Source organism: Pimephales promelas, chromosome 14 (genome assembly GCF_988280905.1).
Source record: "Pimephales promelas chromosome 14, fPimPro1.hap1.1, whole genome shotgun sequence".
In the NCBI taxonomy this organism is placed as follows: Eukaryota; Metazoa; Chordata; class Actinopteri; order Cypriniformes; family Leuciscidae; genus Pimephales; species Pimephales promelas.
Genome location: NC_142782.1, coordinates 9,412,944 through 9,436,142, shown reverse-complemented (window position 1 = coordinate 9,436,142; position 23,199 = coordinate 9,412,944). Strand labels below are relative to the sequence as shown.

The following is a 23,199-nucleotide window of genomic DNA, read 5'->3' as shown; positions in this document are numbered from 1 at the left end:
AAGTAGGCATATTGGAACGCACTTAAGTCCGAATCTCGCGACAATTGCTACGTCACCCAGGTAATTCTCGCCTACTCTTTTGGATTCATTCATACTTTTTTGCTCGCCTACTCTTTTTCCCATACTAAATAGTAGGGAAGTATGCGGTTTGGAACGCAGATTGTGTTCGAATTTTAAAGACGTGGTGCTGCGCGACGCGCCGCTACGCTTCTCGTCCGGTGTGCGACCTACTTTACTGGAGTTCCACAACTATTCAAACACTATGTTTTTCTCTCCCGCCACCGGAATGTGTGTGTCTGAGGTAGTGATGGGCAGATCGAGGCTTTGTGAAGCAATGAAACAGTTGAAGCAAATGTGCTATATTGTTTCGAGGCTTCGAATCAATCCGACACCCGTCTCCATGGTGACACCTAGTGGTCAATTGCAGGTGTTGATCTGAAACAACCTTTACAACAATGTGTTTTTTTTTTATTATTGTATTGTTTAAATATATGATGCTTGTAACCTGTAGTCTCTTCACATTGCATAATGTTATTTTGGTCATGAAAAATTAATATTAATAAAACAAATCAAGCCACAATGTCTCACTTGCTTATAGATTTTTATTTAAAAATATTAATTTCTCTTCTGTTGTTTCTATTAATCTGTCTATATTGTGCACACAGAATGCCTATTCTTAAAGTCTTGTGCTGTTTTATGAAGGCAAAAAGCCATATAATGGTTTCGATTTTAGTTCATTGGCAAAATATAACGCTAGAGACAATATATATATATGTGTGTGTGTGTGTGTGTGTGTGTGTGTGTGTGTATGGGGGGGGGGGTGTTTTAAGCAAAAACAGGCCTATCACGAATAGCTACAGTGGCGTAGATCGTAGAGCGCATAGTTCTTGAAAGAACGATTCATGTGCTCGAGTTCGAGCCTAGCTTTTGCCGAACATGAGATGTAAAAAGTATAAACTAACATTGTCTCTAGCGTTATATTTTGCCAATTAACTTAAATCGAAACCATTATATGGGTTTTTGCCTTCATAAAACAGCACAAGACTTTAAGAATAGGCATTCTGTGTGCACTTTGCTCACGCGATCCTTCCCGACCGACCTATCAATCAAACCCTGATTTGGCGGAGCACTCCACCTGATGAAACACTTAGAAGCTTCATTTAGCCTTTGTCACGTGACTGTCGGTGTTTTGAATCACGCTTCGGATCAGTGTTTCGAATCATTTTTGCTTCGGGATCTCGCAAAGCTTCGGAACGTCTGTTTCGCGTCAGCCATCCCTAGTCTGAGGTAAAAGGGACGGAGGCGGTGGACCAACGCACTGTGAGGCAAGGGAGGGGGGTCTCAAAATGTTTAGAACGCTTTTTTCGTAATTGCCCCGTTTGCATTTGTGTTATTTTATTTCTTAATTATTTTAAGAATATATCATTACATTATTTACAATACACATATTTTAATGGTTTTTTTGGGGGGGGACAACCCTCAGATAGGGGGGGTCCTGACCCCCATGACCCCCCCCCCCCCCCCCCCGCGATTTCCGCCTATGGGTGGAGGACGAGGAGGAGGTGGAGGTGGAGGAGGACGAGGACAAGGAGAAGGAGGAGGAGGACAAGGAGGAGGAGGAGGAGGACAAGGACAAGGAGGAGGACAAGGAGGAGAAGGAGGAAGGGGAGGAAGGGGAGGAAGAGGAATCAACAGAGGAGGAATCAACGGAAGAGGAAGAGATGGAGGCCATGCTGGAGGTAGAGGAAGAGGAAGAGGAAGACAAGAAGGTGCTCAAAGAGGACCGAATCTGACAAATGAGATCCGCGCAACACTGGTTGACCACGTTGTCAACCACGGCCTGACGCTGAGGGAGGCTGGACTGCGAGTACAGCCAAATCTAAGCCGATACACAGTGGCAAGTGTGATAAGAACATTTCGACTGGAAAATAGGTATTGTAAAAATATCATCATATCAAAAACATCTGCACGGTTTCAGCAACTGCTTACAGTACTGTATTCTATGCACTATCAGCACTTCCGTTACCTTTTCCTGTGAAATTACTGTACTATTGTTTACTGTTTTTTTTCTACATAGGATTAAGGGTCAGGAACGACGAGGGGGAAGGCCTCCTATGTTCACAGAACAGCAAGAGAGGGAGATAGTAAACATGGTTTTGGCCAACAATGCTATAACCCTCAATCAGCTCAAAGCTAACATTGTCAATAACCACGTCGGTTTCAACAATATCCATCAGGTCTCAACATCAACACTGGCACGCATCCTAAAAAAAAAACATATTCAAATGAAGCAAATTTATCGAGTGCCTTTCGAGCGCAATTCCGAAAGGGTGAAACGACTGCGGCATGATTATGCAGAGGTATGTATTCACCTAAGCATTGTGATCTTTCATACTGTCTCATAATCTTTTTGTAACGGATCTTGTCGCTGTCATGACTGGATCTGGTCTCTCGCTCGTATTCTGCGTTGTGATTTAACCAATTTCGCTCATTCGTTCTTCATGCACTCAGATGAACAGCAGTCAGTGGGCTCAATTTCTCAATAAATTGCAAGGACACATCGTTTTTGTTGATTGGTATTTACTGAAAAGTGAAATAAAACATCCTCTCAGTGGTGTTTTGCTGCAGACATAACATGTATCAACAGCTCGCGTTCCCCATAGCAACTCTTGAGTTACACTAACAGTATAACCAATAATAGAACATAACCACATTTCGTATGAAACATGATGCAATAATAAAAACAAAAGCAATAATAAACACAAAAATATACATAAAAACATACCTGAAAAGTGAAATAAAACATCCTCTCAGTGGTGTTTTGCTGCAGACATAACATGTATCTAAATAAAATATAATATAAAATTAGCAACCTCGTGGCCTTGCTAACGAGAGCACTATCGGACGGAAGTTCACAAAAGGCCATAACTAATCAAATATATGTTACTACTTGAATTAAATGATTTAAACATTTGCTAAACCAAATCACAAACAAAATATTTGAAATCGCTAGTCATTTTGCGTCATAATCGCACAAATATTGCCAAAATGAGACAGAGCATGACCATACGCACCAACAGCTCGCGTTCCCCATAGCAACTGTTGAGTTACCCTATTTACCGTCAAACCACGCATTTTTGTCTGCAGCTCCCAAACAAACCACATGAGGGCACTATTTTAACATGAAATGAATAACTGCTGTTGAATTCAGGAGGATTCACAATAAAACTAAATACAAATCTAACTCTGTTACATTCACCCCCACTGAATTCTACTGAATTTAAGCAGCGGTAGCACAAAAATAAAACACACTTCAATACATTCACATTGGCGTACACACACAGAGATACCTACTGGTATGCCAAACTCTAGGTTATCTGAAAAGAAGATGAAGTGGAAAGAGAGTAGCGCAACACTCTCAGACCAACATCTGGCAGTAAGATGCCCATATACATCTCACAAAACTCCATGTCAAGGTATACAGTAAAGTAAATGTAATACACTCATCAAGGTATATCATGGAAAGAAAAAAAAACATTAAAACATTGGAAAAAAATAAAAAATAAATAAAAATGTTGTACCTTTTGTCTTATTTGTTCATCTTAAACGATATTTGTTTACAAACATATTGAACAACTTAGTACTAAAACAAATAAACATTCAAACTGTCTGAATTCTGCAACTAGGCATTGACACAACATCTTGTCTAGACATAGTGTACAACAGTCTATTCACAGGCTTAAGGAGACGTCCAAAACGAGACCTGGCCACGATAAAGGTCCCGGTGTCAGAACGTGACACATCTTCATCATCAACTTTGGAAACATCTGCTGAAGGATTTGAAATCACAGGATGTACAAGACTCACAGATTCAACCTCTGAATCCAAATACCCAGTAACACTCGAAAAGTCAGACTGTTCGTTTCGTGCACTCACTGAAACATTGCTCAAAGACACAACTGATCCCAGCTGTGAACATTTATCAGGCAACCCAGAAACCCAGTCAGACGTTCTGGCACAACTGTCAATTGTAGAAGTTGAGACATTAGCATCAAGAGACAGACCATCATCAGGTTTAACAGACTCCGAATCCTCGTGCGTCTTTGCCAACCCACCATCTCTGACACTCTGCCCCGAGTTCAAACTGTCAACACCCATTCTTGTCACAGAGTTTGCAACGTTGTTTTCATCACATGAATCAGGCACAGACGAAGATGAAACTGTGTCGGATACTGCACACTCCGCTTTGTCTAATGGCAAAAAGTTCACAGGTAGCAAAAGATTGCGATGCACAACCTTTTCCTGACCAGTGCTTGTATCTCTTATCTTGAAAATGTGAGTGTCTACATTTCTATCCACCACGACAAAGACGGCGGACATCCATCTGTCAGCTAGTTTTCGCTTGCCTCTCGCAGCCTTGTTCGCTAGAAGAACACGATCACCAACATCAATGCCCTGACCTTTGACTCTCCTGTTGTAGAGCACTGCATGTCTACTCTGTTCCTTTGAAGCATGCGCTTGAGCTAATGACAAAGCCTCCTCCAAATCTTTCAAAAGAGAAGCCACATACTTGTCATAGCAAGTCACAGTGTGATCCTCCAATACAGAGCGGAAGATTATGTCAACAGGAAGGCGAGGAACTCTACCGAACATGAGATAAAATGGAGCATAGCCCGTCGTCTCATGAACAGTACAGTTGTACAAGAAAGTCAAAGATTGAAGTTGTCTTGGCCAATTACGCTTTGCATCAGGAGCCAATGCACGAATCATGCTCCCCAGGGTTCTATTAAATCTCTCCACACTACCATTCCCCATAGGATGGTAGGGAGTTGTATGCGATTTCTGTACCCCAGACACCCGAAGAAGTTCACCAATCAACTGGCCCTCAAAACTTGCCCCCTGATCACTGTGTATGCGTTCAGGAAACCCAAACACACAAAAGTATTTGTCCCACAAGACACGTGCCACTTGTCTAGCAGACTGATCTTTGCATTGAAACGCTTGCGCCAACCTGGTAAAGTGATCGGTGATCACTAAGACATCAACTGACTTGTTGTTTTGATCCTCAGCAGACCAAAAATCGATGCATACTAACTGCAATGGTCTATGGGTCACAATATTCTCTAGGGGCGCTCGACCCTCAGGCTCAGTGGTTTTACTGACAACACACCTCTGACAGCATCGTACATACTCCCTAACATCTCTGTCAATGCTCAACCAAAAGAAACGGCGTCTTGCCAGTCCCAAACTTCTGGACTGCCCCTGATGACCCGCATGATCGTGAATTCCCCTAAACACCTCCAACTGAAGTGCTTCAGGAACAACATACTGGAAACGCTTACCCTTAGACAAACGATCACGAGAGATCCTGTAGAGAATACCATTTCTCAAAACAAATTTCTCCCAATGCTTAATGTATCTAAGGACCCAAGCCGATTCCTTTGCTCTTTCACGCCTGCTTGGTCTGCGATGTCTTTCCACATAATGAATAACCCTTGACAGCACACTATCAGAGAGTTGCTTTTCACGCAGGTCACGTTCGGAATATGTAGGCTGCATCTCCAAGTCAGGAACCATCTGAGGAAGATGATCCAAAACAGACAAAGCACGAAGTCTTGCACCGTCTTCCCATGCCATTTGTGAGTCAAACACGGCCATTACATCCTCCTTATCCAAGGAAGTTCGTGCAACATTCACCGAATTACTGTGCAAAGGACCGCTGCTAGAAATACTCTGCTTTCCTTCAGACCCACAAGACCACCGAAAAGCATCCTGAACAGAGCTGGCAGAAACCTCCTGTACTTCAGACAAAAGTTTGTCATATTTCTCACATAACAGTCTAGAGCCAATGCTAGTGTTCACGAATGGAACCCTACTCAACGCGTCAGCCACAACATTCTGCGCACCCGGTACATACTTGTTGTCAAAATTGTACGCCGCAAGTTTGGCCACCCACCTCTGCTCACAACAATCAAGCTTAGGTTTCGACAAAATGTGAGTGAGCGGATTGTTATCAGTCCACACTGTAAATACGTGACCTTTCAGCCAGTGGCTGAACTTTTCGCAAACCGCCCATTTCAACGCTAGAAACTCTAAGCGATGTGCCGGGTAATTCCGCTGAGATGGAGAAAGCGACTTACTGGCAAATGCTATAGGTCTAGCTCTAGTGTCTCCTGCCTGAACTTGAGACAGCACAGCCCCAATGCCGTCTAAAGAAGCATCTGTCGAAAGGACAAAAGGGCGGCTAAAATCCGGATGAGCTAAAACAACTGCTTCTAGCATGGCAGTCTTAAGATTCTCAAATGCCAGCTGCGTCTCAGGTGTCCAATCAGCTAGAGTCAATTTCCTTAACGCACAGTTCCTTTTATTTGCGCAACTCCTTTTGGCTCTTTTTTTCTGACCTTTCAATAGATCGAAAAGGGGTTTGGCCACGGTTGAGTAGTTGGGTACAAAATGCTGATAATAGTTAACCATCCCAAGAAAGGATCTTATGCGTTTCTGGGATGGCGTAACTCCATCAGCCTCCATCAGATCCAAGTTAGTCATTTTGGATATACTCTCTACCTTACTTGGATCTGTTGATACGCCAAACTCATCAATCACATGTCCAAGAAATTGCACAGATTTCCTAAGGAAATGACATTTCTTGGGGGCAAGTTTCAGATTGTGCGTTCTCAACCGACCGAATACCATCTCAAGACGTCTCAATGCTGTCGTTTCGTCAGGTCCAAAAACAATCAAGTCATCTAAATAGCACAACAAACTTAGGAAGTTTTGGTCCCCAAAAATACTTGTCATCATGCGCATAAAACTCCCCGGACTATTACAAAGCCCTTGAGGAAGCCGATTGTACTCATATAGGCCCATAGGCGTAGTAAAAGCTGAGTACTTTCGGTCATCCTCATGTAAAGGCATATTGTAAAAGCCCGAGGTCAAGTCCATCGTGCTGAATAGTGAATTTCCACCTAACGCAGCCAAACAATCGGCCTGGTGAGGCAACGGATGAGCGTCTTTGAACGTCCTTTTGTTTAACCACCGGAAATCCGTACATACGCGTAAATCACCATTCTTTTTCCAAACAAGGACTAAAGGAGACGCAAACTCGCTAGTCGATTTGCGAATAATCTCCTTTTCCTCCATTTCATTCAAAACACGACGCAACACTTGATACTGACTGGGCGCCACACGTCGGTACGGAAGTCGGAAAGGTTTTGTGTCTGAAAGATGGATCCTATGAACAAATTCAGTAGCATTTCCACAATCCAAATGATGGCGTGAAAAGACATCATTGTACTGCATGATTGTATTTGCCAATTTCTGTCTACAACCTTCAGACACATCACAAGAATCCAAATCAAGCCCTTCTAAACCAACTGACCTTAGTTTCTCAGCAACAGACCTCAGATCAATGGAGTTACTACCCTCTGGTTTAGTCTGTTGCGTCTGAGAAAGCAGGTTCCCATCATCCATGTCTTCGAGAGCAATACCCGGAAACAAATCGGCTATCTTGGCATTACGTCTTAGCATGACAGGTTTTTCCCAAGTATTAATCAACTTCAATGGAACCCACCTGTCCCCCCATAGGTGTGTGACAAGCCCAGCCACAAGAACACCTCTAGGTGCCGACCGCGAACTTTAGCCTCAATCAGCACAGCACTACCTGGAGACACCTTCGTGTGTTTAGGCAACCTACCCCACACAAGATACTCGCGACCAGGCTCCAGACAGACTGCAGAATTACATCTCACAGTGCCAATTTTGTCAGGCACCCCATCACCCCTCCAGCGATTCAAGCCTGCAAGCATAGACAGGAAAGCCTCAGACATAGGATCATTGCACACATTAGGAGTCGAAACTGTCTTCCAAAACAAATCACATTGCTTAGAGCATCTTATGATGTGTTTGATAACATTCGTACCAACAATGAATTCATCATGCTGCCCACTGACAATCAATGTAGGTACCAACATTTTGCATCCATAAACCTCCAGCTCAAGTGTGACAGTACATTTTGGTTTTACCCGGCTGCCTCCGCAGCCAATAAGTGTAACATCTGGGCTGCCTCTACACTGATCGCTGATTATTCCAGCATCTAACAATTTCTGTTCTGCACTCTCACTCATGGTACATGCCATGGATCCGCTATCAAGCATTCCATCCAGGACCACTTTACCAGCCACCATGACGGGAGTGTAGAACAGACTGTCATTTCTGCAGACGACATTCGTGTTCTGAAACACAACATTCTCACCACAACAAGATTGTTTAGCAGACATGAAAATTTTTTCAGCATTTGCAATATTGACATCATTTTGGGAGTTACTATCCACACCTGTACAGCCTCCCTCAATATACAGGTCGGTTAGTTTCCCGACGGAGGCTGTGGACAGGCTGAATGAGCATGCCCCGGAGAAAAACAACCAAAACACAACCTGTCTTTAAGGCAGTGAGATTTAGTGGAATGTGCAGTGCTACCACAAACTCCACAGCCACTCGCTCTGCCTCTGTATCTGAAATTCACATTCTTCTCAGGCTTGACATTGTTACCTTGCTGTAATCTTTCCATCACCTGCTCCAACATACCCATCATACGGTTCAGGACATTTTCATCTGATTTTCCCATATCCTGTGACTTAGGAACAGTCTGATCAGAACAGCAAGCATTGCGCAAAGGGTCGTGTATGCCACCGGCCGCAGGAGTGGGACTCACATAGTTTGCAAATCTAGCACCTGTTTCCTGAAAGTGAGACATCGGCAAACACTTATCAATATGTGCAACATCAACATTTCTCAAACCGAGAGAGCTGGCAGAAGCCAGAGAGGAGCGACGCTCTCTCTGATACTCATCCAATCTCCCCTGGACTTCTTTTGCAGTCCATTCACTGATCGGCTTGTGCTTAAAGAGACCAGACAGAACAGGATCAGGGCAATATTTTACAAACATGTGAGCCACCTCTTCACTGATATTATCCATGGCCCGCCCTTGTCTACGCAGGCCTTCATCAGCTAGATCTGCTGCCTTATTGAGTCTGATCCAGTAATCTACTGCAGTCTCACTGGGCTTAGGTAGAGTCGAGTAAAAGTCGGCTAACGGAAGGCATGATGGTGCAACACTGAAATACTTCAGAAGAATAGAGTAGATTATGTCAGGGTCATTCTTGACATCAAGAGACGGGTCACTTCTTAGACTAATTCTCACAATATCCCCTGCCTTGCCCATCAATCGTGACATTATCTCATCTGCTTGATTTTCAACAGCACACTTCTGTTTTGACAGAAGAGTCCTGGTCATCTCAATCCATTCATGTACCGGAAATTTATCACTACTGTCACCTCTGAAAATTACAGGTTCTCTGTCGGTAGTGACATGTACGGTCACTTGAGAAACATCTTGTTTGGTTAAACTGTCAGAATTTACCCCTCCACTGACATGAGACTCACGGCTAGTAGTAGTCATTGTTCCACTTTCAATTATTTTTGCAGCGACAGCATCACTAATTTGGTCACCCAGCCGCCCAAACATGTCGGTTAAACAATCCAACATCTGATTATCGCAATTAACACTACGTGGGGTAGACGTGTTTCCAACATGGTACTTAACAGGTGGGTCTCGAAAAAGCAAACCACGTCCAGCACTCTGTGCATTATCGAACGCCATGCACAAAGGATTTTCCCTACTGACATTAGGCGTAGGTTCGCCAGCACAAAGACTGCTGGTCATGACACCCCTTCCACGTGGAATAAAAGGGCTCCCAGGACTGCTAACATTAAATCGTTGAACAAATTTTTCACCCATTAATGAGAGTTATGAAACCTTATGAATTCAAAAGTTACTCAGCAGTCCATAACTCGATGTAATTAACAGTCCGAAAGCAGCAGTGACATATCAGTTGAAGATGTCCTCATTCAAAAGTCTGTACGCAAAAACAAAAACATTCAAAGTCTTTCATCCAAAAAAAAAATGTTGAAAAAGACTTTACATTCAAAAAGATTTCCTTCAAAAAGACTGCATTCAAAAAGTACTTAAATCAACAAACTCCAGGTAAACAGCAACCTCACGGCGATCTTCTTCAAGATGATCAGGTGATCCGAAAGGTCACGGCACCAATGTAACGGATCTTGTCGCTGTCATGACTGGATCTGGTCTCTCGCTCGTATTCTGCGTTGTGATTTAACCAATTTCGCTCATTCGTTCTTCATGCACTCAGATGAACAGCAGTCAGTGGGCTCAATTTCTCAATAAATTGCAAGGACACATCGTTTTTGTTGATTGGTATTTACTGAAAAGTGAAATAAAACATCCTCTCAGTGGTGTTTTGCTGCAGACATAACATGTATCAACAGCTCGCGTTCCCCATAGCAACTCTTGAGTTACACTTACAGTATAACCAATAATAGAACATAACCACATTTCGTATGAAACATGATGCAATAATAAAAACAAAAGCAATAATAAACACAAAAATATACATAAAAACATACCTGAAAAGTGAAATAAAACATCCTCTCAGTGGTGTTTTGCTGCAGACATAACATGTATCTAAATAAAATATAATATAAAATTAGCAACCTCGTGGCCTTGCTAACGAGAGCACTATCGGACGGAAGTTCACAAAAGGCCATAACTAATCAAATATATGTTACTACTTGAATTAAATGATTTAAACATTTGCTAAACCAAATCACAAACAAAATATTTGAAATCGCTAGTCATTTTGCGTCATAATCGCACAAATATTGCCAAAATGAGACAGAGCATGACCATACGCACCAACAGCTCGCGTTCCCCATAGCAACTGTTGAGTTACCCTATTTACCGTCAAACCACGCATTTTTGTCTGCAGCTCCCAAACAAACCACATGAGGGCACTATTTTAACATGAAATGAATAACTGCTGTTGAATTCAGGAGGATTCACAATAAAACTAAATACAAATCTAACTCTGTTACATTCAAATGAAGCAAATTTATCGAGTGCCTTTCGAGCGCAATTCCGAAAGGGTGAAACGACTGCGGCATGATTATGCAGAGGTATGTATTCACCTAAGCATTGTGATCTTTCATACTGTCTCATAATCTTTTACTGTACTGTAATATGTATACTAGATCTACACTGAACACAATTTTGCCTGACACTGTTCTTCAGAGAGTTTTACAAATGGATGGAGAGGAGATCCAGCATGAGTTCATTTACGTAGATGAGGCTGGGTTCAACCTGACGAGAACACGAAGGAGGGGAAGAAACATCATTGGCCACAGGGCTATAGTCAATGTCCCAGGGCAACGTGGGGGTAATATAACACTCTGTGCAGCCATTACACAGAATGGGGTCCTCCACCGCCATGCCCATATGGGCCCTTACAACACAGCACTCATACTTGCATTCTTGGACCAATTGCACAACATAACAGCAGCAAATCAAATCGATCATATGCAATACATTGTTGTCTGGGACAATGTGTCTTTCCACCGCTCTGCTCTGGTTCAGAACTGGTTTCAGCAACATCAACATTTCACCGTGCTATATCTTCCACCATACTCTCCATTTCTCAACCCTATAGAAGAGTTTTTCTCGGCATGGCGGTGGAAGGTATATGATCTCAGTCTCCAGGCTGAGGTACCCCTCATCCAAGCCATGGAGGAGGCCTGTGACCAGATGGAGGTAGCAGCAATGCAAGGATGGATTCGTCATTCAAGACGTTTCTTTCCAAGGTGTCTTGCTAATGACAACATTGCCTGCGATGTTGATGAAATGCTCTGGCCAGATCCAGCTAGGCGAAGAGACAATGTCTAGTTTTGTTTTGTTTTGTTTTTTACAGTAAACTTACAGTACAATACGTAAAGTGACATTTTGTTACAGTATTATGAATCTCCATGTCAACATTTTGGGCGTGTTGAGAAATAAATAAATTTCTTCAGTCTGCAACATTGGTCTTGTTTGGTGAATTTACATTAGATTTGTACTTTGTTGATGGTAGCCAACTCTAATCATAGTGAAGTAGAAGTGCTAAAAGTGTTTTAGGTTTATTACAGCAGAGTGTAACTTGTGCAAACAGAAATGTGAAACGTGTGTGTTTCATGTGGTAACAAGTGTGGTTTTTAAACAGAAGTGTATAGTTTTTACAACAGTGTTTAATTATGCAAAGGATCTGTAGTGTTTTGCTAATTGGGTGTGTGGTTGTGCTAATTGTGTGTAGTGTTTTGAAAACACGGGCCCTGTTTTGAAAATCGTGCTTAAGCAATCCAAAAAAACTGTATTTAATCCAACTGATCTTAATGGTTAATCAATGAATCATTTGGTAAACCTATAGATTTTCATTTCACTTTGTAGGACGACTCAGAAGCTAGCGGTGCATGGGTTCCCTCGGTCGAAAAGCAATGCATTTTCCCCATAGACTTTTGGAAAATCGCAAAAAATAAGATCTGTGTTTAACAAAGGGTTGTGATCCTTACACGTTTTGTCTAGCAAGATAATATTTACAAGTTAATCCAAAATTTATACATTTTGAAGCCTATATAAAGATTTTAAAAAACACAATCAGACACAATAAAGTTTAAAAAACCACAAGCAGGTTATAACTGTGTATTCTATGCCATAGATCAAAACGTGAAAATATTTAGAGGCTTTGTTCACCTCAGACCTTATTTCAGGCGATTTAGCAAAAACCCATTCAAAAATCCCATAGGCTTTAGAGCGAGGGAACCGTAGTGCTAAAATGCTAACTCACTTTCGCATTTTGGCCTACAGAGTGACGTTGTAACTTCGGCACTCTATACCAGAAACTGTCTGGTTACTGATATTCTTCTAAATATCAGAAAATCGTCTGAATGCATTTGAAAACGGTGAAACCCATCTGTTTAACTCTGGGGGAGTGGTAAAATGACCCTATTTCCAAAAAAAAAGTGGAGTATCCCTTTAAGGCAGTGGTTCTCAACCGGTGGGGCGCCCCGGTTCAAACGGCGGATTCATCAAGATTGAGATGTTTGTGAACATAGACATAATATATACATAGACGCCCTATTGGCCGCTGGAGCGTACGTCAACGGCGCCGCCATATTGGGGAGAGCAACTTTCCCATAGCTCTCATACCGGGAATTGAGAAAAATGCCTGTTTTGTGCGCTGCTTGGGGCGGTAAAAATCGCCACACAACTGAAAACAGCTTTCGAGGAAGTACCTTTCACAAGCAAGACTGAACGTTTGTTTTTTGGTATTTGGTCATGATTTAATTAGTAATTAACATTTAGAGATTAAATACTACTGTTATTGTGTCACGAAATGTAGTTTTAATAGTTTTTCAGTCGACAATGTAGTTGTTTAAACCTCAAATATGTGGTTTGTTTATAAAGATAGAGCCTATTTAAAAATTTGATCTGAAGTTTTCGGAGTTGCTGCGCCCCCACCCAGCGCTCGTCTCCCCCCCCCCCCCCCTGGAACAGCCGTACCACGGCCAGTGCTTCTGACAGTTGCCGCTGGTTCGGATGTCTCTAGTCTAGAGGTTAAACATGAGATATAATTCGTATAATTTGTGTTTATCTTTGGTCTCATTAATCTATAAATGGTTCCCTGGTAAATAGTTTTGGCTGAGGGCAAAGTAAAGTTTCATAACTTTATATTTAGGCTAACATTGTATGTTTGACTGAAGCTACTTCTGTTATAATTGTGTAACAGACTTTGTTGAATTCTGTTATGACGCACTAATTCTGGAGGTACTGGCGTATTTTTCCCTTCGGGGCTTGCCGTAGTTAGGCATGTGTCATGCGCACTGTATGTACTAGAGTGTCGCGGGGGTTTTGTGAGAGTTGGTGATCTGACAGGTGAAGCAATAAAGTGGAGAAGAGTTCCAAAGTTAAACGGCTACCGTTTATTGTTTTCTTACTTCCAAGTGTTAGGCGAACCCTGTTTAAACGCTCGGTCACATTGGTGGCAGCGGTGTTGTTTTGATTTATTTGCGTTTACGTGATCCAGTGTTGCGGCGGGAGTTTAACTAGTTAGTTTACAGTGAAAAGAGTTAGCACGCGCGGGTTCAACGTCGACGCGGCCATCATGTGGTGTAACGACGAGGATGATTTCTATCCGAGACGGGACCGCGACAAGATCAACAGGCACGTGAAAATCGAGCTGCCGCCGCCGTTCTCAGGCGACGAGAAGCAGAGCTTTCTGTGCTGGGCGCGCCAGTTCGAGGTCGCCGTCAGAGCGCTCACAGAGGGGGATGGTCCTGCGTCGGTTAATGGGCTATATGCACGCATAAGTTCCGCATTTGACGTAAGGATGCTCGTCCATTTCCGGTTGTGGAGATTAAAGCGGAGGAAAACCGCAGAAAACGGGATTATGGCAGAGTCTTCAATATTTACTGGCCTCCCGTCTTTGAAACGAAACGTACATACGTTTAGATGTAATTTTATATATAGTTATGTTTATTTAATATAATTTTAAAAAGAAGCATAAACACAACGAGGGGTGTCTGTTTTATCTGTTTTTGTGACTAACGTTTCATTAGTATAACCATGGAGTATAAAATTCAATATAAATTCTCGGTATTGCATTGGACTCTATGATCGGCGGAAGTTATCGAGCATCCTTAATCCTTCACCGGAAATAACGCCGTGCATAGAGCCCATTATGAGCTAGTGAGGATTCTGCCGACACGTTTAAGCAACGCAGCATTTCTTCTGTGGGACAGCCTTCCTAAAACTGTTCAGGCTGACTATACAGCTGTAAAAGAAAGACTGAAGGAGGCTTTCGGGCAGAGGCAGTTTATGGATCGCTTCAGAGCCAGTTTATCAGCCCGCCCTCGTGCTCCACGGGAAAGTTTGGAGGTGTATGCGACAGAGATAAGCAGGTTAGTGGACGAGGCTTTTCCTGAATATGGCGACAATGCCCAAAGAGAAGAAAAGTTTCGTCGTTTCTTGGCTGGTTTGGATCCTGTGCTCAGAGCTAAATGCCACGAACAGGGAGCAACAGATTTGGAGGAGGCCGTGATAATTGCAGGTCGGTGCGAAAATGCCAGAGACTCGATAAAGACTGATTACATGCCTGTTAATGCTGCCTATGCTAATAATGATGGTGGTGCAGTGGCTGCTGTTCACTCTGTGGCTGATAATGGAGGACTATATAGAGCAGTGGATAGATTAACAGAAGAAATGAGAGATATGCGAATGGAGCTGAGGCGCTTGGGTGATGAAAACCAAAGACTGAAATCCAGTGTGAGTCCTAGAGCAATGGATGAGTGGAATAGAGGCCGCTCTCAGCCGAGTGGAATGTGCCAGTGTCTCTGCGGGGGCCGTGGATGCCAGTCACGTGTCTTTGACAGCGCACGGAGGGGCCGTTCACCTGAGAGGAAATCATTCCAACATTTTGGGCGCACATCAGGGGCCTCATGTATAAACGTTGCGTACGCACAAAATGGGCATAGAAATATGCGTACGCATTTTTCCACGCGCACATTGGGATTTATAAAAAATAAACTTGGCGTAAATAAGTGCGCACCGTAAGGATGCTCTTGACCGTGCGTACGCACTCTTTTAGAAGAGTATGGCTTTTGGCGACACCGATGGTGAGCTGGAGTCAAATGTCTTTTTGCTCACTATTAGACAGAGAATCTAAAGAAAATTATAAATCTACAGAAATATAATTCAAATATAATTTCACAAATCATCACTTGAAGCAAACATCCATCCCTTCTTAAATGACCGCGCCAGCACGCGCGTTGGGCCGTTTGGTGAAACTGACGCATATAGCCTATAATCTAACGGCAGATGGAGTAAAACCGTAAATCTTCATTATTAGTCCAAATCATAAATACAGTCCATATTCACAATAACAGTTTAAATAAATAAGAGAATGATTTAAACTATGTTTTACTTCTGATATAAACATTTAGATTAAATATGCCATTCTCATTAATGGAGTTAAACTCTTAAACTACATGAAATCATTACTGAGAAGTTAGAATATATATATATATATATATATATTTATTCAATAAATAGAATAAATATATAGATTTGTTGTGGATGCATTGCTTTTGAACACTTTTCTTCTGGCATGCTGTGTTTTAATTTTTTAACAAGAGATTGTCTGAGAAAACTGTTTTGTGCAAATAATGCACAACCATGTCTGTCTCTTTCCATTAAAATATAAACCAATTAAAAATACTATTTGGCCAGTGGACAAGATTGAGAAAAACGTTCTCTGAAATGTATTTAACACTATTTGATTTATTCATTCAAAAACAAGGCAAGGATATAGGCTACTGTATCTGTATATCTGTATATATAGGCTACTGTATAATGTTTGTAATAATGTGTGCACATCCGCATTTCATATTTTCCTAACGTCTTGTACCGTTAAACTTGGTATCACATGGATGAATAATCATATGCAAATGATATGCAGATTAGGATATGCATATTTAAACTAGGCGTTGTAATCTCCATATATGGTTATTTCGGGGAGGAGACGCATGTGCGCACAATCTCCCGCTGACTGGGATTTATAAAGTGAATTCTGCGCAGGTTCTGGCGTACGAACGGTTTTATAAATCTGTAAACTTTTGTGCGTACGCAAATTCTGCCTTATGTGCGTACGCACACTTTAAGGATGAAATCTACGCAAAGTTTTATGTATGAGGCCCCTGGTACTGTTATGGATGTTCGTGGTCATAAAGACTCATACTCTGCTCAGTCCCCTGCAAGACGCAGCCCTAGCCCCGGTCCTCGCAGCTGGAACAGCGCTGAGGATGACTCGAGAAAGCGGGGAGTGCGTTTCATGTCTCCTGGCGGAGTGGAGCGCCGCAATGGGCCGGGAAACGGATTTTAGCTGATGTTGTGGCCCAAACACCAGCTATGTTGTCTGTGGGCCCTGTAATGGACAATGTTGATGATGGTGACTCAATTTCAAAAAGCGTCAATGTGATTGTGGATGATGGCCAGGAGCTGGTGTCGTACGTGAGAGGAATAATTGAAGGTGTGGAGGTTCAGATCTTAGTGGACTCTGGTTCCAGTGTATCTCTCATGAGTGCCGATTTCCGTATGTCAATTCCATCACTTCGCAATCGGCCATTGAAAAAGGACTGTGTGTCAGCCCGTGCTGTGAATGGACAAATGCTGGATACACTCGGCACCATCACAGTAACATTTCAACTGGGAATTGAGTCATGGCAGCATGTATTTCATGTGATAAGAGAAACCACACAGACTGTGTTGCTGGGCTGGAACTTTTTGTTGAGGAACCATGCTTTACTGGACCTCGGCCGCGCCGAGCTACAACTGTGGGACATCTCAGTTCCTCTCCTTACCAGCAAAGATTTTGTTCCACTGTGCTGCAACGTGTCACTGGCCACCACTATGAACTTGCCACCTCTCAGTGAGTCAGTTGTGGCAGTTAAAGTGTGTACACCCAATGCAGCCCATTTGGCTAGTGACTTTGTTGGCTATCTGGAACCCAATGTCGCTGACTCTTCTGGTCTCGTGGTTGCTCACACAGTTGGCATGGTTCACAACGGACTGACTAAAGCTCGGGTTTTGAATCCTACCGAACAGGACATTTCATTGAAACAAGGTATGCACCTGGGTGAGTTTTACACAGTCAATGACTCAGATGTTCAGCTGTTTCATGCTCCAGTTGGCGTAGCTGCAGCGACTTTGTCCAGGGTCACGCCTCCTGTGTCGTTGGATGAGTCACCTATTTCTGAATCAGAGAGAGCTGCGCTTTCAGCATTGCTGTTGGAATACAATGACATCTTCAGCTCCTCCAAACGGAATTCCAGTAGATGTACACTGGTGAAACATCACATCAGAACTGGTGAGCAGACTCCTATCAAACAGCGTGCATACCGTGCTTCAGGGCCGTGCAGAGACCTCTGGAAGGGCAGGTGCTCAAAGTATAAAATGGGGCACATGGAAACAAGGCTTTATAGGGCTGTGCTCAAAATATCAATACAGTAATATATCAATACAGATGATTCTGCATCGATACAGCAGCAAATGCATTGATGCAGTTTTGAAAAAGAAACAGAACAGAAAAGACAATTTTAAAGTTTAAAATGTAAAAAAATAATTTATATATATATATATATAATTTATATATTTATATATAACTCTGGGATTAGAAACTGAAGTATCTTAAGTTGTCCCAACCTGATGGCTTTTTCTTCTCTGTTATACAGAATAATAAAGAACAGCTGTTATAGTGAACTGTATAGGACAAAATCAACCTGGCCCATGTTTCGTGCAGTACAGTATAGTTTTATTTAATGGCATATCAGCATCTGTGGCTATTTTCATGGCAAAAACGGATTTACAAAAATACAAGAGTTACATTTTATACAATGAAAATAAAAACAAAGCAAACAGAAACATCAATTAATACTTTTACAAGATTTTTAACATTAATGTGATGCCTGTTATGGTTAATTCTTACTTAAGTCCTTAAGTGAGTTTGCTGCCTTTGCTGTTGATGTTGTTACTGCTGCTGCTGATACTGCTGGAGTTGATCTAAGACTGTAGACATTAAAATAAACAGAAATATAGGTTATTAGCTGATTAAACCATTTTTATGTGACCATGACAAGATGTAAAGATTGCTGACAGTGTTTGGAACTGGCTCACTAGTTCACTGACCTGCTAAAGCTACAGATTCTGCCCAGGCTGCTATAGTATAATAATACAATAATAGAATAGTAACGTAACAGGGCAGATGTTCACACAGGCTTCTGCACACAAAACATAAGATACTAACTGGTAAGCCTATGTGATAACTTACCAGAGTTGTGATAATAATTTTTATGTGAAAATAATTTTTTAAATAAATACTGTAATAATAATAATAGTTTAAAGTACAAATAATAGTTTTTAGTCAAATAACACCACTCCACGCCCATGAAACTTTTCTCCCTCAAACAGCAAGCTAACGTTACTTCTACAGCCTAACGTTACACACAGCAATACAAACAACATCTCTCTGCATGCTCTCTTCACGTCGTTCTAGTAAAATAATTATAATAAGTAAACAAACATCAAAATCACTTCGCTGAGAATAGAACACCACTTACCAGCAGCCGCAAGAGTTGAAGATATCCTCTGGGAATGCGCGATTGCGCGTAGCCGCGCGAAATTAAAAAATGCGCGTGCAGCGTGAGGAATCAGGTGAAAGGTCATCATGTGGGTCATTTTATTTACAGCTAAATTATTATTCATTAATTTTACTACTAGTTAGATGGGGCAGGCATCCACAAAAGTGCATTTAAATACAAAAAAAAGGAGAGGAAATTTTGTCTTGACAAAAGGGCACTTTGGGCACCAAGGGGCAAAAGGGCAGGTGCTCGAGCACCCAACGCCCCCCCCTCTGCACGTGCCTGCCGTGCTTCCCCTGAAAAACGTGCCGAGATAGAGAAACAAGTGGCTGGCCTGTTAGAGGATGGAGTTATTGAGGAGAGCTGTAGTCCCTGGGCGTCACCGGTTGTTTTGGTGAAAAAGAAGTGTGGCACATGGCGTTTTTGTGTAGACTACAGGCGATTAAACAGTGTGACTATTAAAGACTCTCATCCTCTACCCCGTGTGGATGACACACTGGATGCGTTATCAGGCGCAGTGTGGTTCAGCACGCTAGATTTTTCCAACGGTTACTGGCAAGTGGAAGTTGCTGAAGAGGACAGAGAAAAGACGGCCTTTACAACAGGACAGGGCCTCTATCAGTGGCGATCCATGCCGATGGGCCTATCCAACGCCCCCGCCACGTTTCAACGATTAATGGAGCTTGTCCTCAGAGGCCTCAGTGTGGGGATCTTCACCATTCTTATCCAAGAATGTTTTTATCCAGAAAAACGCAGCTCACCCGTTTACTTACATTTAATTACAATGCAGTCTTGACCTCCGCAAAATGGCGGACCCGTTGACGTATCGCAGCAACGTTCCAAAGCGGCCAATGGGGCGTCTATGTATATATTATGTCTATGTTTGTGAATGGGTCATTGAATCTTTGACTCGTTCAAAACACTGAATCATTCAAAACACGATTGAGTGTTGTTGTGAGCTATGCTGTAATTTTTGTTTGGATTCATCGGATCTATTTTCGCTGCTAAAATAGATCAAAACAGTCATTATTTCGTCTAAAAAGTGACTTAATAATATTAACTTGTTTGTTGAACTGTCATATGAAATCAGTGTCACATTTTCAATCGTGAGGTGATGGTAAATTAAGAGTAATGGTTGTTAGCTCTTGGACGTCAGGTCGTGTGATGTATGTTGCTGAACTGTGTTCAAATGTTATAAATATAAAACACCACATATTGAAATTTAACTGCAGTATGTCAATTTAGTTTGTTTGTGTGTGCTGCGCGCTCACAGACTTAAGAAAACGGCGCTAATTTTTTGATTGATTTCTCCTCGAGAAGCTGCTCAAGCCTCAAGTTTGAGTCAAAAACTGTCGTATTCGTTTTTCATATTCGTTATTTGGTGGCTCTCAATTGTCAAAACCCCTCAACATTTGCTAAGGATGCGAAAAAATGCAGAAAATCGAACCATCTGAATTAATCTTTATGACGGACGGAAGTTTCAGAGGCTGCAAACATAAACGTGAGGTCGTATTTAGTTTATACATATATAAACGAATAAACTAGTCAGAATATAGGCTACAGTTTTCCTTTATGTTTTGTGAAATGCTCACGCGCACGTAACTTACGCAGCCACACACAATCATGTTTTTTTTTAAATACATTTATGTTTTTAATAAATAAATAACAATAAATTGTTGTAGCCCCAATCTCCAAGTTTTGTTTTTTCACTATAAAAATTTCATGATTTGCCAATGCAAAGAGAGTACCGCGACCTTTCCCACCTCCCACTTCAAGCACTGAATATAACACAAACAAATCATCCTCCTGACTTTATTTATATAACTTTATTTTTTGTCAAAAGCGACAAATCCAGCGACTTTTACTGGTGTTTTTGGAGACTTTTGTGGTGTTTGGAGACTCGAAAGCACGAATCACTCTGCAGTTATGCCTACTGTGCTCAACCATGGGAGCTGCCGTGAGCCCCTCTCCCATCCAAAAGCACTCACAGTCAGCAGTATCGCGCAGCAGGCCCAGCCTGCAGTAAGAGCAGGGAGAAGACACACACCCCTCGGCGTTCAGGCTGCAAATGAATCACGCATGCGTAAGGCCGCCGCCGTTCCCGCCCTGACTTTCAGAGCGGGCTGTAAATGTTCACTTAACTCTCACACAAAAATAAATCACTGCATTTAAATTGATTCACGACATAGTTATCCATTCACTCTAGTCTAGTCTCTTGCCAAGTTCGCTTGTGCCAACTCTCGCTAGTCTGTTATCTCGATAGTCCTTTACTTACTACAAACCCCAACAGTCTTTTTAAAGACTAACCCATAAACATTCTTTTTTAAGATTGGAATAAATCTCAACCCTAATATTTTTTTTAAACTGCTAGGCAGCTTCACTTAGCTTAAATTAAAGATCGTGCCTGAGTCCCGACTGATTAGCCCCTGATATTTCTCTCAACATACACCACACACACACACACACACACACATAGTTACATAGTGCAAAAACTTTATTGAAATTGAAAACACATAACAAAAATGGAGAAATTTCTTGTGAGGACCAAGCCAACCGACGCACCACCAGCTGCAAAAAAGCTTCGACGGTACGATGAAGCATACCTGCAGTTCCCTTTTCGTAGTCACTTCGAGTTACGTCAGAAGTGACGGAGATTGGGGGGGTTTCGCATAGAAAGCCAATCCTCTTCGAGTATTTAATCACGAGCCAATGGCATGCAATGCCTTGGGGCTGCGGAAATTTGCATAGCGTACTCCGCCCTACTCCGTGAGTATAAAAGGAGGAAGTGAACGCAACCGCAGTATGTTTTCGCTTCGGAGCCAAGAGATTTCTTCACTCCTCAAGCCATTCTCACTGATTCAAGACTCTTCGAGACGAGCGTCCTCTTCAGTGTTGGTGTGACGGCGGTACCCAGCGAGACTCTGCATTGCCTGCGATCTGAGCAGTGGTCTGCCAGACTTTGCGCTTCACCCTGGTCGCCTCAGCGCTGACAGAGTGAATTTCCTCCTCTCTGAGTGAAAGAGCTGCATGCGGCACTTCTTTTTAAAGACGACTCGCCCGTGTTCTTCTGGGTGCGATCGTTTCATGTCATTTTCTGATGGTCGCGATCGCTGCTCTGTGTGCCTGGGCTTTCAGCATGCAGTAGCAGCGTTCGTGGATGACTCATGTTCCTTTTAAATGGGAACATGAGCATCTCTACACTGTGATCTAGACTTAATGATCTGATAAAGTGAGAGTCCCCGTGTTCGTTACTCGTTCTGCTTCTTAAAATAGAAGCTCTTCGACTCACGGATAGGGTGATATGACGGTGAATGTGTGGCACAACCCCCGACGCTAGTTCCTTGGGCCACACCCACCGCTCCAGTGTTAGAGCCAGTGAGCGCTGTATCGCTTCAGACGTCTGCCTCTTTGCAGGTACCGTCTGTTTCGTTCAGCGCTCCAGAGGATGATGCGATGACGATCGCAGCATCACAAGGCGGGCTTGACTCCTCGGGAATTGAGGATGCAGCCGCGTTGTCTCCCTCGGGAGCGTCAACGTCGCCGTGTCTGATCCCGTGATGACGGCCATGCTATCTCGGGCCTTCGTGAGCATCGGGTGGGGGTGGAACACCGCCCTGTCCCGATCTCTCGCGGCTGGATAATTGGTTTTTGGGTAACGCTGCCGCCTTATGGCCACGGCCAACCCCAATTTCCTTTTTCCCCGAGTTGCATGCGGAACTGACACGCACTTGGGTAAAAAAAAAAAAAAAAAGGCCCCGAGAGCGTGCTTCAGTTTCCCCGCCTTTCCTCCCCTCGGCGTCGCGGTTGCCTGTGGGTACGCTGGGACTCCCCGGTGGAGCGCTCTGTTGCGATGCAGCTGCGTCCGCAGGGCGTTTCTCCCGCGGTGCTCCCAGATGCCCATCCAAAGCCTATAGGTTCTCGTCGTCTATGGCGGCGCGATCCTGTAGAGCGGCGGGACAGGCGGCCTCCGCCCTGCATATGATGAGCACCTGCTAGCTGCTCAGGATTGTGCACGAGGAGGGGACGGACCAAGCGAGCTGCGAGCCTGCCGCCGACCTCGCTCTTAAACGGGCGACGGAAGCGGCTGCTCGCTCCCTTGGCCACCACTGTGGTCCAGGAGTATAA

General features: G+C 43.0%; 1 protein-coding gene across 1 annotated transcript; it reads left to right on the top strand.

Annotated features, from left to right (window-relative positions):
• Nucleotides 1-14,045: 14,045 nt before the first annotated feature.
• On the top strand, nt 14,046-16,820 carry LOC148973668 (uncharacterized). The gene is made up of 3 exons (XM_089119205.1): nt 14,046-14,221; nt 14,614-15,380; nt 16,669-16,820. Exons 1-3 carry the CDS (start codon nt 14,046-14,048, stop codon nt 16,818-16,820), a joined length of 1,095 nt encoding a protein of 364 aa, XP_088975331.1.
• Nucleotides 16,821-23,199: the final 6,379 nt, after the last annotated feature.

What these genes read in the sequence shown, in the direction of transcription:
- LOC148973668 (XM_089119205.1), top strand. Translation starts at nt 14,046, where the DNA reads ATGTGGTGTAACGACGAGGATGATTTCTATCCGAGACGGGACCGCGAC. An exon ending in ACAGAGGGGGATGGTCCTGC is followed by an intron (nt 14,222 to 14,613) that starts GTCGGTTAATGG and finishes CGCCGTGCATAG; the next exon opens with AGCCCATTATGAGCTAGTGA. An exon ending in GCGCACATCAGGGGCCTCAT is followed by an intron (nt 15,381 to 16,668) that starts GTATAAACGTTG and finishes GTGGTCATAAAG; the next exon opens with ACTCATACTCTGCTCAGTCC.